This window comes from Chrysochloris asiatica, unplaced genomic scaffold (assembly GCF_000296735.1).
Source record: "Chrysochloris asiatica unplaced genomic scaffold, ChrAsi1.0 scaffold00141, whole genome shotgun sequence".
Lineage (NCBI taxonomy): Eukaryota > Metazoa > Chordata > Mammalia > Afrosoricida > Chrysochloridae > Chrysochloris > Chrysochloris asiatica.
The window spans coordinates 7,053,966-7,068,006 of NW_006408659.1; the positions used below are offsets into that span (position 1 = coordinate 7,053,966).

The following is a 14,041-nucleotide window of genomic DNA, read 5'->3' on the forward strand; positions in this document are numbered from 1 at the left end:
CACACACACACACACACACACACACACATAGAAAAAATCTTGATCCTATAATATTTATGGAGTGCCTGGGTGATGCAAATGGTCCACACACTCTGCTGCTAACCAAAAAGGCTGGCAGTTCAAATCCAGCCAGACACACCTCAAAAGAAAGGCCTGGTGATATACTTCTAAAAACTCAGCCACTGAAAACTCTGTGGAGAGCAGTTCTATTGTAATACATATGGGGGTTGTCCTGAGTTGGAAATGACTTTACAGCAACTGGGTCTTAATCATTTATAAACAGTCAAGCTTTACATTCTTATTTGTCTGATTTTCCATCTGTAATGGCCCTGAGAGTAAGCGCCCCAGGAAGAAGAGGAGAAATAGGGGGGCTTGCCAATCAACTGAATTGCAAAACGTTGAGTGAGTGGTGATGAATTAAAGCTTGCCAATAGGTATGTTGTTATGGCTTGATTGTGTCCCCAAAAGATATGTGTCAACTTGGCCAAACCATGATTCTGAATGTTAGGTAATTATACACCATTTAATTACCCTATGTGTTGTAAGTTCCAACTTCTATGATGTTGATGAGGCAGGAGTAGAGGCAGTTATGTTAATGAGGCAAGATGCAGTCTATAAAATTAGACCGTATCTTGAATCTTTTGAGATAGAAAAGAGATTAAACAAACAAGCTGAGAACAGAAGGCCCACCAAGAAAAAAGAGCTGGGAGTGGAATACCTCCTTTGGACCTGGAGGTCCTTCAGTGAGAACCTCCTAGACTCCAGGGAAAGTTAATGCCAAGAAACCTGGAGATCTCCATTGAACGCTGGGACCACAGAAACTGAAAAGAGACAAGGATCCTTCTCCAAAACTGGCATAGACAAAACCTTCCCCTAGAGTTGGCACCCTAAATTAGAACTTCTAGCCTCCTAAACTACGAGAGCATCAATTTCTGTTTGTTAAAGCCATCTGTTTATGGGGTTTCTGTTACAGCGGCACTCGAGAACTAAGACAGATGTCCTATTTTCACAAGGACTGGTGACATCTAGGATGACTTTAGGTGTTATCACACTGGACTACTGTTGATTCTCTGTTAATAGATCACTCAGTGATAAGGTCTATTGGTGCTAATATGTCTTTTAACACTTTACCATGTATTACTTTTCCTATTAAGGAACTCTGATGGCACACATAGTGGTTACGAGCTGGGCTGCTAATCTCAAGGTCAGCAGTTCAAAACTACCTGCTATTCTGTGGGAGAAAAATGAGGCTTTCTGCTCCCATAAAGATTTACAGTCTTAGAAACCCTATGCATGGTCGCTATGAGTCGGAACCGACTCCACGGCACACCACCACACCACTCTTCCTATTGAGTCCGGTGTGGCGCTGTGTGTTAATGTGCTGGACTGTAAAGTCGATTTGAACTGCAAGGTCAGTGGTTCAAGCTCACCAGCCGCTCCTCAGAAACCCTATACAGGATCGCTATGAGTTGGAACTGACTCAACGGCACTTAACAACAACAAGAAACTCTTCCTATTGGTGTCCTGGTGTTGTAAGCCCACCAGCCACTCCTCAGAAACTCTATACAGGGTAGTTATGAGTCAAAGCCAACTCTACAAGCAAAACCAACTCTACAGCACTTAACAACAATAACATTTCCTGTTTAAAAAGAGGGAAGTCTTCAATGTCAGATTCTTCTCATCAGCAGTCAACATTATCCAGCTAGAATTACATAATGTTGTATTTTTAAACTGACTTTTAACTTCCTATTTATGGATGTTGTTGTTGTTGTCAAGTGCTGTCGAGTCGATTCCGACCCATAGCGACCCTGTATAGGGTTTCTAAGGAGCAGCTGGTGAGCTTGAACCGCCGACCTTGGAGTTCAAATGGCTTTACAGTCTGGCACATTAACCCACAGCGACGAATACTGTCTTCCAAATTTATTGGTATAGACTAGTGAAAGCATTGTGAAGAATGGGAATTCCAAAACACATAAGGAACCTGTACATGGACCAAAAGGCGTGGTTCAAAAAAGAACAAAGGGGGTACCGAATAATTTTAAACCAGGAAAAGTGTATGTCAGGGTTGTATCTTTTCATCATAGTTAGTCATTCTGTATGCTAAGCAAATAATCCAAGAAGCCACCAAACATAACTATTATTCTGACTTCTAACACTACGGAAATAATTTTGTTTGCATTTGAACTTTATATAAGTGGAATTGCATAGGATGCTTCCTCTTGCATCATGTGCTTCCTGTTACTCATCATTATGTCTGTGAAATTTACTCACATCATTGTGTTTAATGTTTGTCTTTTTTCATGACTGTATAATATTCCAATTACGAATCTGTCACAGTTGATTTATCTGCTGATCTGTTAGTGTGTCTCCAATGTGGAAGCTCTTACAGATAGGGCTGCCTTAGTACATGTCTTTGGTGAACACATGTACACTTTTCTGTCTGGTATGCAGGCACACCTTGTTTTATTGCACTTGGCTTTATTGCACTTCACAGATACTACAATTTGTACACATTGAAGGTGCGTGGCCACCCTGTATCAAGTGGGTGCTCACTTTTTCCAACATGTGCTCATTTTCTGTCTCAAAACGTATCAAATTTTGATAATTATCACAAATTTCAACTTTTTCATAATGCTATTGCATACTTAATGGTGGTGGTGATGGTGTGCCGTGGAGTCAGTTTCAAATGACTCATAGTGACCCCGTATAAGGTTTCTGAGGCTGTAAACCTTTACAGGAGCAGAAAACCTCATCTTTCTCCTGCGGAACAGCTAGTAGTTGAGAACTGCTGACCTTGCGGTTAGCAGCCCGACTCATAGCAACTACACTACCAGAGCTCCTTGCATACACACTATATTATAAGCATAACTTTTATAAGCACTGGTGTCATAAATTGAATTGTGTGTCGGCTTTGCTGGGTCACGATTCTCAGTAGTTTGGCAGCTGTGAATTGATAAAACATGGCAGTTATGTGATGATTCCCCATGATGTCATCTAATGGGATAAACCAATCAGAAATTGAGAGAGGGCTGCTATACCCTTAACCTTGTCACCCTGATTCCATGTAAGGGAGTTTCCCAGAGGTGTGGCCTGAAACACCATCTGTCTTACAAAGGAGAGCGAAGTGAGCAAAGAAAGGGACACCTACTACCACCAAAACAGAAGGGCCAGGAGTACAGTGCATCCTTTGGACCTGGGTCCATGCGTCATGAAGCTCCCGGATCTAGGGGAAGATGGATGCCAAGATGTATGGAGATTGCTGCAGAACACTGGGTTACAAATGCTGAAAGGACACAAGGCCCTTTTCCCAGAGCCAACCAAGAGAAAGCCTTCCCCTAGAGCCAGCACTCTGAATTTGGACTTCTAACCTCCTAAACTTTCAGACACTGGGAAACAAAAAAACTTCACGTGTTTCCCTTGATTGTGATATTCTGTTTATTGTGGGAGTCTGGAGCTGAACCTGCAGTATGAGGTATGCCTGCATACCAAGGGATGTAATTACTGAATCAGCATTTTCCAAAGTGGTTCTATCTACTTACTCTTCTACCAACAACATACAAGAGAAAGTTTTTCTAACTGAATGGAAAAGAAAGAGAGAAAAGCATTTAAAGGAAAACAACAAGAAATAAGAGTACTTTGTTGTTGTTAAGTGCCATCAAGTCAGTTCTGACTCAGCGACCCTGTACAGGGTTTCCAAGGAGCTGCTGATGGATCGGAACTACCAACATTGTGGTTAGCAGCCCAACGCTTATCATATAGCATCACACGAGGACGCCAATGCAAATACTGGTAGCTCTTAATTTAGCAAAAGAAAATCTTGATTCTCCACTTTAGTAAGATGAAGAATAGGTGTTGTAGAAAGAGCTCTGTGGCAGGTATTAACTGTGACCTGGTACAAGCTGTTTCACATCAGTGAGCCTTGTTTTACTGTTAACCAAAAGGGGTGAACTAAAAGCTACTAACCTGCCCTTTGAGCTTGATGACTCTCTGTTTTTGTGTGTCTGTTTCCAGAAGAATATAGCAGAAATTCTATGATACAAAATGATTGTGACCTCCTTTCCCTTAACTCCTTCACTTCTCCAGTGCTTAATTCCTCTAAATGCCAAGAATTCACATGCCATCCCCTGCTGCGCTTCCTTTTGTGTCCCTGAGTTGGCAGCAAACTGAAATCTTCCCTTTCTGGCATATTCATTGGAGGCTCACAGCATTCAGTGATATTGTCCAGATTGTTCTTGGTGATGGTGGTGGTGGTGTGCTGTGGAGTTGGTTCTGACACATAGCAACCCTGCATAGGGTTTCTGAGGCTGTAAAACTTTATGGGAACAGAAAGCCTCATCTTTCACCCATGGAATAGCTGGTAGTTCGAACTGCTGACCTTGAGATTAGCAGCCCAATTCGTAACCACTACTCTACCAGAGCTCAAGTCAGGTCCAACTCATAGCGACCTTATATAGGGTTTCGGAGGAACATCTGATGGATTTGAACTGCCGATCTTGTAGTTCGCAGGCAGTGCTGATCCTACAGCACTATACACCATGAGACCTTGTCCAGACTGTTGTTGTTAAGTGCTGTCGAGTCAGTTCCAACTCATAGAGACCCTATATAGGGTTTCCAAGGAGCACCTGATGAGTTTGAGCCACAAACCTTGAGGTTCAAACCGACTTTGCAGTCTGGTGCTTTATCCCACACCAGGGCCTTAGTAATCAGGTCGCATCTCCTTGATTCATGGTGACTAGTAGTTTTGCAGAAATCTGTATGATTTCTATTCTTCCTGAATGACTTTAACTCAGTGCTGCCCCTAGCAACTTAGGTAGCACCCAGACCATCTATCCTAAGTAAGGCACATAACTTTTCATAAGGCAGAATCTACCAACATGGGTAAGAAAACAATGTCTAAAGGCATTTGGACAATTCCAGCTACATTATTTCTAATGCTACCTGTTAAGTCATGAAAGAAGCAGCGAGCCTCCAAGTAGTAGGTGAAGTGAGCTATGTAAGTATAAAATGATAAGTAATTTTTTCAGTGCTTGTTATGGAAAAAATCAGGAAGCAATAGAAACCCATAGAGCTCTACCAAGGACCCCATTGTCTCAAGATCATTGGCTTTATTTGTTTTACAATGAACCCTGTGTAGACACATCTTATTGCTTCTGTGGATATTTTCTATCTGACACAAGTTCTTTAAAATAGTCCCATAAGAGTTTATTTTGTCTAGTGATTTTCAAAGGATCCCAAACCCAAATCAAAACTATGACTATCAAGTCTATTCCAACTCATGGAAACCCCACAGGAAGTAGAACTGCTCCATAGAGTTTTGTTAACTGCAATCTTTAGGGGGGTGTGGGGGAATTACCAGCCACTTCTTTCTACTTGCTGCTGAGTGGGTTTGAACCACCAAGCTTTAGATTAGTGATTGAGTGCAAACCATTTGCACCAGGCAGGGACCTTAAACAAGCACAAGGAGTCATATTGAAGAGAACTGAGTAGAGCTATTGACTTGCTAAACTGCAAGACTGACTAGTGGCCCAGTGAAGTCTCAACAGCATCCATGGAAGAAATGGCCTTTGCTTGTGGCTGATTTAAGTAAGCAGTATAATGGCTTCCCTAAGTCAGAATCCTGGTGTGGAGCTATAGGATAATCAGTTTGAACTGCAAGTTCAGTAGTACAAACCCACCAAAGGCTCCTCAGAAACCCTATACAGGGTCACTCTGAGTTGAAACAGATTTGACAGCACTTAACAACAACAACAAATCAGAATCTTTATGCCTTTATTTTTTTTTTGGAGAATTTTTATTATGAATTGAGTGAAGGTTTGCAGAGAAGATCATCAGTTTTACAGTCTACAAATCATACACTTCGTTTTATCTTAAATAATTGCAATCCCTTCCATACAACAATTATCCCACTGCGGCTCTTATTTCCCTTCCACCCTCCTTCCCATCCCTTCTCAACTTTGTCCTTAAATAAATGTTGCCCTTGTGATCTTGAAAAGTTGACCATTCTGTGGTGCGTATACCTAAATAATGTTGGTGTCCCCTTATACACCTACTGCTTGACTGAAAATTGGGCCACAAGGATGAGTTCCATTCCAGACCTAAAGGGTGGCCGAGGGCCATCGTTTCAGGTTCCTTTCTGACCAGTAAGCCTGGTCTTTTTATAATTTTGAGTTTTGTTCCACATTTTCTCCCTCTCTATCCAGGACTTTCTGGAGTCCTGATGTAGCACTGCGGGTTAATGCACTGGGTTAAAACTGCAATGGCAGTTTGAACCACAGGGTTGGTGGTTCAATCTCACTAGCCACTCCTCAGAAGCCCTATACCCCATTGCTATGAATTGAAACTGACTCTATGGCACTTAACAACAACGACAACCAGGACTTTCTACTGTGATCCCTTTCAGAGCAGTTGTAGTAGTATCTGAGCACCCTCTAGTTCTTCTGGTCTGCTTCTTGATCTGGGTGTTGATTTCTTAGGTGTTTGCTTTCTGATGGCTTGTTAAACTGTACAAATAAGTTTTATATACTTTTTCTTATGTCTGTAATGTCAAAAAAAAAAAGGCAGGAAAAAAATGTCATTCATCTAAAATGAAAGAACTATGTATGCATTAGTCATCATGCATCATGCTTGTGATGACTGGAAGATAGTCTGGCTTTTTGAGTCAGAGTTATTTGCTGGGTTTCCTTTGGCAAATGACTTTATTTCCCTGAGTCTCATGTACTGTCTTTATAGAATAAAGATAAAATCTGTCTTTCTGATGGTGTTGAAAATCCAATAAGCAGTCAGGTACATAAAACAGACAGGAAAGAGGAAGTTCCTTCTCTGGCCTTGTAATCACACTCCATCACACCTCCATCAGCAGACTCTAACAGGAAGCAGCTGACAAAGCAGGAATGTGGTTTGCAGGCTCCCAGCCCCAGGATCACAGAACAGAGTATAGAACGGTGGGTTTGCAGCTAAGAGATTATAAAAACCAGCTGCCATCAAGTTGAAGTGACTCATGGAGACTTCATATGTGTCAGAGTAAGCCTGTGCTTCATTCAGCTCAATGGATTGAACCTGCTTTCTTCACAAGTAGATTGCAGGCCTTTCTTCCAAAGTGCCACTGGATGGACTCAAGCTCCAACCTTCCACTAGCAGCTGAGCATGCTGACTGCTTTGACCACACAGGGTCTCCTAAGATTGTGGCCTCAACTTAATGATGAGGGAAGTGTTGGAGAAATACAATTCAAACCTGTTCTCAGATAAGTGATAGGAGTGGAAATATCACCTCCAGTGGCATGGAAAGGTACAGATGAACTTGATGTTTCCCTCCAGTGCACTGGTCCCCGTAGTCTTATAGAACTCAGATGAACCCAACTTGAAAGGTAAGTCTCTAAGCTGAGTGAAGGGAGCCACATCCCATCATCCATCAGAGTCTCTCAACTCTTGGTCTCTAGAAGACCATCTGATACCAGCAGATTGGTGAGGAGCTGGGTCTGCCAGGAACTGCAGAGACTCATTCTCTGTGACCTTTGTTCTTTCTGTCAGAAATTCTCTGGGCCCAGCACAGAGGTCCTACAAATGGGGACCTTAAAAACACTTCCTAACTTATTTTTCTTGCAAATCTTACAAATAGAAAACCTGAAGGTTTCTAACAAAGATTAACCCATTGGACAGGTAGAGTTGAATTATATTACAGATGTCTTTGAAAACCAGTTATTTCTGAAGACAGTGGAGCACTACACTACTAACTAAGTGTATTCTTAGTTACAGAAATGTCAAAAAAGTGGTGACTAACAGAGAGTAAGAGAAAACTAGTTTAAAATTTTGTTGTAATCAAGGTGTAAACTGATGTAAGCCTGTTTGTGAATGCAAGTGTGTGAATAAACAAAGATAGATATGAAAATAGCATATGATGAAAATTCATGGCATCTGGGAATACGGAGGATAAAAGTCAACATTGATGCCAACTTTAAAGACAGGATAGAGATTGACTGATGGCTTCAACATTGACAAAAGGAAAAGATTCCTCTTTAATGTCAACAATGAATGAAAGAAGATTCAACGTTGGTGCTAATGTTGAGAGAGATGAAATATTTCACTCTGATTTCAATGTAGACACTTCAGAAACTAAAAAGTTGGATGTGTTATTATGAAGAATGACATTTCCACATTACTCTTCTTCTGTGTGCACTTTTATTGGGGGCTTTTGATATCCCCTTGTCAAATAGTGGTAGGAGTATGCATTCCTAAGGAAGAAATAATCTTGCTTAAACAAAGCCAAATCCTTATATCCTTCCCAGAAAGGACCATAACATGAAAGGATTTTTAGAACAAGAGCTTCATGATTTTATCATGAACAATTTTTTTTGTTTCTGTTCCTTCCATTAACTGTAAGTGATGATAAGGTTCTGGCACTGCTTTCTGCCTGTCCTATATTAGAGACTTTTGAGTGAAGCCAAGAATTGTTGGGCCTTGGGTTGTAAAAGCGGTTACTGAGTGGTACAAATGATTAATGCACTCAGCTACTAACTGAAAGATTGGAGAATCAAGTCCACCCAGAGGCACTTCAGAAGAAATGCTTACTGATCTACTTCCAAAAAATCACTTGAAAATCTTATGGAATATAGCACTTTAGATACACACAGCAGAACAACCCCCTGACAACAAAGACCTGTGAAACTAAGTAAAAATGACACACACACAAAAAAAAGTCTTCAGATCCCAGAACACCAAGCAGCAAGTTGAAGAAGCAGACCAAACACTGATTAGAAGGAGCAGCCCAAGTAGACTCACAAGAAGACAGAGATTTGGAACAGGGTGACCATCTTGAGACAATGATTCGGCAGAATAAGATGCTCAGGAAAGAAACCGAAAAGACAGTGCAACTGTTGTCCGAACTGAATTGCAAGCAACCTCAGAAAAAAGCGACAGGGTGGGCAGGAAGAAGCCAGGGCCCTGAATAGGACGCATGGAAGTTGTAGAGATATGTAACCAGGGAGCTACAGAGAAGTGCATCTATAGCTAGTGAAACAGAGTGAGCTGTAGTCAAGGAAGAAGTGTTGGAAGGGAGTACATAATAGCAGGGAGTGGCTGGTGGATTAGAACTGCCAACCTTGCAATTCAAACTGACTTTGTGGTCCTGCACATTATCTTGCAGAAATAAGAGCTGTGACACAGATAGACATATGCACTCCCGTGTTCACCACAGCATTATTCACAGTAGCAAAAAGAGAGCATGAGCCTAAGTGTCCTTCAAGGGATGAATGGCAAAATAAGCTGTGGGCTTATGAGGGGGCTTCAGAAAGTTAGTGGGAAAAGTCTGTTATTAAAGAATCCCAGTTCCCCATGAACTTTTTAAAGCCCTCACATATATACAAAGAAGTGTACGCTACCATACAGAATAATGATAAATCTGCAAAACATCTCACAATCTCACAACTTGAACCACCTACCTTACAGTTCAAACGACTTTGCAGTCTGACTCATTAGCCCACAGCACTACACCAGGACTCCTTGGATAAGGCAGAAGGACACAATGTTGAGTGAAGTAAGTCAATCACAAAAAGACAAGTGTTATATGAGGTCGCTATTTTAAAAACGTTTACACACAGAATCAGTTTTTGATGTTGACCAAGAATGTGTAGAAAAGGGAGGGGAAATCGCCAGCTAAATAGTATACAAGTGTTGATTATAGTGAAGGGAGAAGTAACATGCAATATGGTGCAAGTCAGCACAGCATGACCAAGGCAAATGAAAGACACTGAGAGGTAAGAACAAAAGGCAACTATGGCAATTGCTATAGCCTCTATAATCCTGCAACAACAGTAATAACAGATATTTGTGAGCAGCTGCATGAAGGAATCTGTATGTTAAATAGGTGAGGGGAGTCATACAGGAGTATACCTGCATACATACATGTGTGCTGCTACTGCTGCGGCTGCTATGTGTTGTCAAACCCAGTATAGGATTTCTGAGACTGTAAATCTTTACAGGAGCAGAAAGTCCCATCATTTTCCTATAGAGCAGCTGGTAGATTCAAACTGTTGGCCTTGCAGTTAGCGGCCCAATGTGTAACCCACTATGCTACCAGGGCTATGTTGTTGTGAAGTTCCATCAAGTCAGTTCTGACTCATAGTGACCCTGTAAAGGGTTTCTGAGGAGCTTGAATGGCCGACCTTGAAGCTCAAATGAACTTGTAGTCCAGTGCATTAACTCATGGCGCCACACCAGGACTATGGTTGTAGATATTTCTACATGCAAACTTATAAACGCTTTATATATACTCATATATATAATTAAGCATATGAGAGCAGTCATAGATACTATTCAGACATTAGGACCAAACTCCTGAACTTGAAGGCTAAATAAAGACCATAGTCTTTGGGAACATGTAGGTCAACTGGCAAAACACAGTTCATAAATACAATGTTCTACATCCTAGTCCAGTGAGCAGCATCTGGAGATTAAAAGCTTATGAGCTTCTATCTAAGAAGTAACTACTGGTCTCTTATCTGGAGCAAAGGAGCATGAAGAAAAGTGGAGACTCAAGTAAGGAGTTACTCCAAAGGATGAATGACCCACATGAACCACAGCCTTCTCTAACATTGTAATAATCAAATACATGAGACCAAATGGCAACATTTGCTCAAAACCAAAGATTAGAAGGTAGGAAGGGACAGGTAGGAAGATGGATGGGAGAAGGAAGCCAAAGAGGAAAAGGGCAGAGCACTGCCACATTGTGGGGACTGCAACCAATGTCATGGAACAATTTGTGTATGGATTATTGATTGGAAAACTAATTTGCTATGTAAACTTTCATCTAAAGCACAATAAAAATGTTCAAAAGAAGAAAGAAAACCCAATGGAACACAATTGTACTCTGACACACATAGGGTTACCTTCCTTCATGGAAACTAGTTTGGACTGTAAACGGGAATGGGAATATGGAGATGAGATTGGTTGTTTCCATTTTTGCATCCAATGAAATTGACTTTGGAATGCAGGGATTCTTGATGGTTGGCTGTCTCTCATTGTCCTTAATTGTGTTTTCCGTTTTTGCAGACATATCTCGAGATTGGTCAGACTTTGCTCTTTGGTGGGAACAAAAGCATTGCTGGCTTCTGAAAACTCACTGGACCCTGGACAAGTGTGGGGTCCAGGCAGATGCAAAGCTTCTCTTCACCCCTCAACATAAAATGCTTCGTCTCCGACTGCCAAATGTGAAGGCAGTGAGATTGCGAGTCAGCTTCTCAGCTGTGGTATTTAAAGCTGTCAGTGATATCTGCAAAACGCTGAGTGAGTACCTGAAGGGGCCCCGTGCCCTTTAGACTCTCACCAAAGGAGTACAGGAAAAGGTGTTTGCTTTCTGCCCGCTGCAAGCAGTTGGCTTTAGAGAGCACTTTCCTTCCTAATAGTAAGAAGCACACTTTTCAAGGCCATTTAAGTGGATTTACACCAAATGGAATATTATTGGAATCAGATTCATTTTCACAAGGCCCCAAACTATTTCAAAATGTATATGTAACTTAAGTGGAAAAACCCATTAAGGTTACTTCCCACGTCCCAAAAAAGAAACATTTCTCAAAGCTATACTAAGATCATTATTATACTTAGGACAAATGAAAACAAGTTCCGTGAAATCATTTATCGGTAGAGAGGTCATGTATGAGATCATGGTGTTGCCTTGTCTTTACTGCTCTACTTTGTCCACCATAATCGTTGTATCATTTATTTTTAAACAGAAACGTGCACTTAAATTATGGATTGAAATTTAATTATTATGGATTGATGTCCCAACATGTAAAAGTCAATAGGGACAATATGGATGAAACCATTTTTCCTCTGCAGGGACTTTCATAAAGGAAGTCCTTGAACCATAAAGGTGCTCTTATTTTATATATTTTTAAAGTGTGTGTGTATTTGGTTCCAAGGCCACAATTTAGCATTTGAACACAGAATAGACACTATATGAGTAGCAATCGATCTTCCCCATTAAATTACAAAGTTCATTCATTCATGCAACACGTATAAATGGGCTTCCCAAAGTTCATGGAAAAATGGAATTAAAAGATAATGGATTCCTTCCACGAACTTTTTTACCACCACCACCCCCTTGTGTTTATTGAGCAATTATTATATCCTGGTGTTTATTGAGCACTTACTATATCCTGGTGCTTATTGAGCACTTACCATATTCCGGTGTGGTGCTATAGGATAAGTACTGAACTGCGAACCACAAGGTTGGCGATTCAAACCCACCAGCCACTCCTTGGAAATTCTATACAGGGTTGCTATGAGTCAGAACCAACTCAGTGACACTTAACAGCAACTATGTACCTGGTGTGGCAAGATAAGATAAACACTGGACTGCTAACCACAAAGTCAGTGATTCAAACTCACCAGCCACTCCTCATAAGTCCTATAGAGGGTCACTATGAATCGGAACTGAATCAAGGGTACTTAACAACAGCTATATATACCCAGCCATTGTAATAAGATTAGGGATACATTAGCAATAAAAATAGCCAGAAATACCTGCCTTATTATCGGTTTCCTTTTAATAGGTAAAAGCAATAAACAACAAATGTCATAAGCAAGGAACGGATGTACTATGATGTGTCACACTCTGGTTGAATGTTTACTCAATAACAAAACTTGTCTTTCTCAAAGAAAAAAAAAGAGAATGCTTGATATTAAAAGGTAGTAACTGGTAGAGAAGAAAAGAAAAACGTACAATAGAGTGAGCAGGGCTGGGAATGGTGGTGTTAGGTAACAGGAACTGATATGGCATTAAGGTGGGTGACAATCGAAACCATTTCTTGAGCGTGTTTGTGTTCGTAGCACCAGTACAATGCCTGGCACACGCTGGTTGCTCCATAACTGTTTGCTGACTGAACTGTTTGTTGAATGTATGCCTTTCATTATAAGTATCACTTGCAGAGGTGTGCCTGATGCTTGGTATACAAATGGCAAACCCAGGAAACTTTGTCTTTAGTAAGAGTCCAATGAGGATTTGAAAACTAAAAGAAGGAAATACATAACACTGCATATTCCACACAGTGCATATGATGTGTGAAGCACAAGCACACATCATAATTGGAACCTCAAACTTTTAGGTGTTCTCTTTACCTGCATGGTGTTCTAGAGGTCTCAAGCGGACATTTCTAATCATTGCTTTTTTATATCTAATCAGTTGAAGTGAAATTAAATTTAACCATGTAATGAATTTTCCCTTGAAGAAAATAAAAGACAAATTTCTAGGCTTGAAGATATCTATTTGTTTTGTTTTATTTTGTTTGGAAAGCTTCAACTAGAAATTTGATTCATCACCAAGTTTTGCATATAAATTATGCATTTGGATGTATCACACGTGCATGTTGCAACCTGGCTATCAGATATCCTGAGTTACTGGAGAGAGAATCAAACTGAGCTACTTATCTCTGTGTGTGAACTGAGAAAATGAGACGACCTCATGGAATCAAGGCATTTACCTCCAGTAAAGCTGCCCTGGGAATCCTGGTGTAGCACTACAGGTTATGCACTGGACCTCAAGGTCAGTTCGAACTGCAAGGTCAGTGGTTCAAACTCACCAGCCGCTCCTCAGAAACCCTATACAAGCTCTCTATGAATCTGAACCAACTTGATGGCACTTAACAACAACAACAAAGGTGACCTGAGAACCTATTCCAAATCCCTTGGCTTTAACCTGGGATCATAATAGCACAATGTAGTTAATGCTTATCCTGAGTTCTGGTCCGCAATTATAAATATATTTTATTGATTTGGAGAAATAGGGTTCATCTTCTTAATTTGGGTGCTTTAGGAGATAAGGATCAAATGCAAATAATTTCTTCAGGAAATGAGGTCTGGAAATACTGGTTGGGGGCAGGGAAGAGAAGACCACCAGTAAGACTGTGTCACCAACCAAGTTACATGAGATAGGTACCTGAGGGATTCTGCGAGACACGCTGCAAAACTATCCTACCTGAGGGGCAAGGGAGTTGAGGTGTTGAAAACCCAGCTTTTGTCAGTCATTGAGAGCTGCTCTTGGGGAGCATCA

The 14,041-nt window shown here is 40.9% G+C and overlaps 1 protein-coding gene across 1 annotated transcript in view; it reads left to right on the plus strand.

The window, feature by feature from the left end:
* FERMT1 (fermitin family member 1) overlaps positions 1 to 14,041 on the plus strand; it is a 43,606-nt gene that overhangs the window by 691 nt on the left and 28,874 nt on the right. The window contains exon 2 of the mRNA XM_006870402.1: positions 11,044 to 11,277. Within this exon, the coding sequence (XP_006870464.1) occupies positions 11,044 to 11,277 (234 nt within the window). The remainder of the gene's footprint in view (positions 1 to 11,043; positions 11,278 to 14,041) is intronic.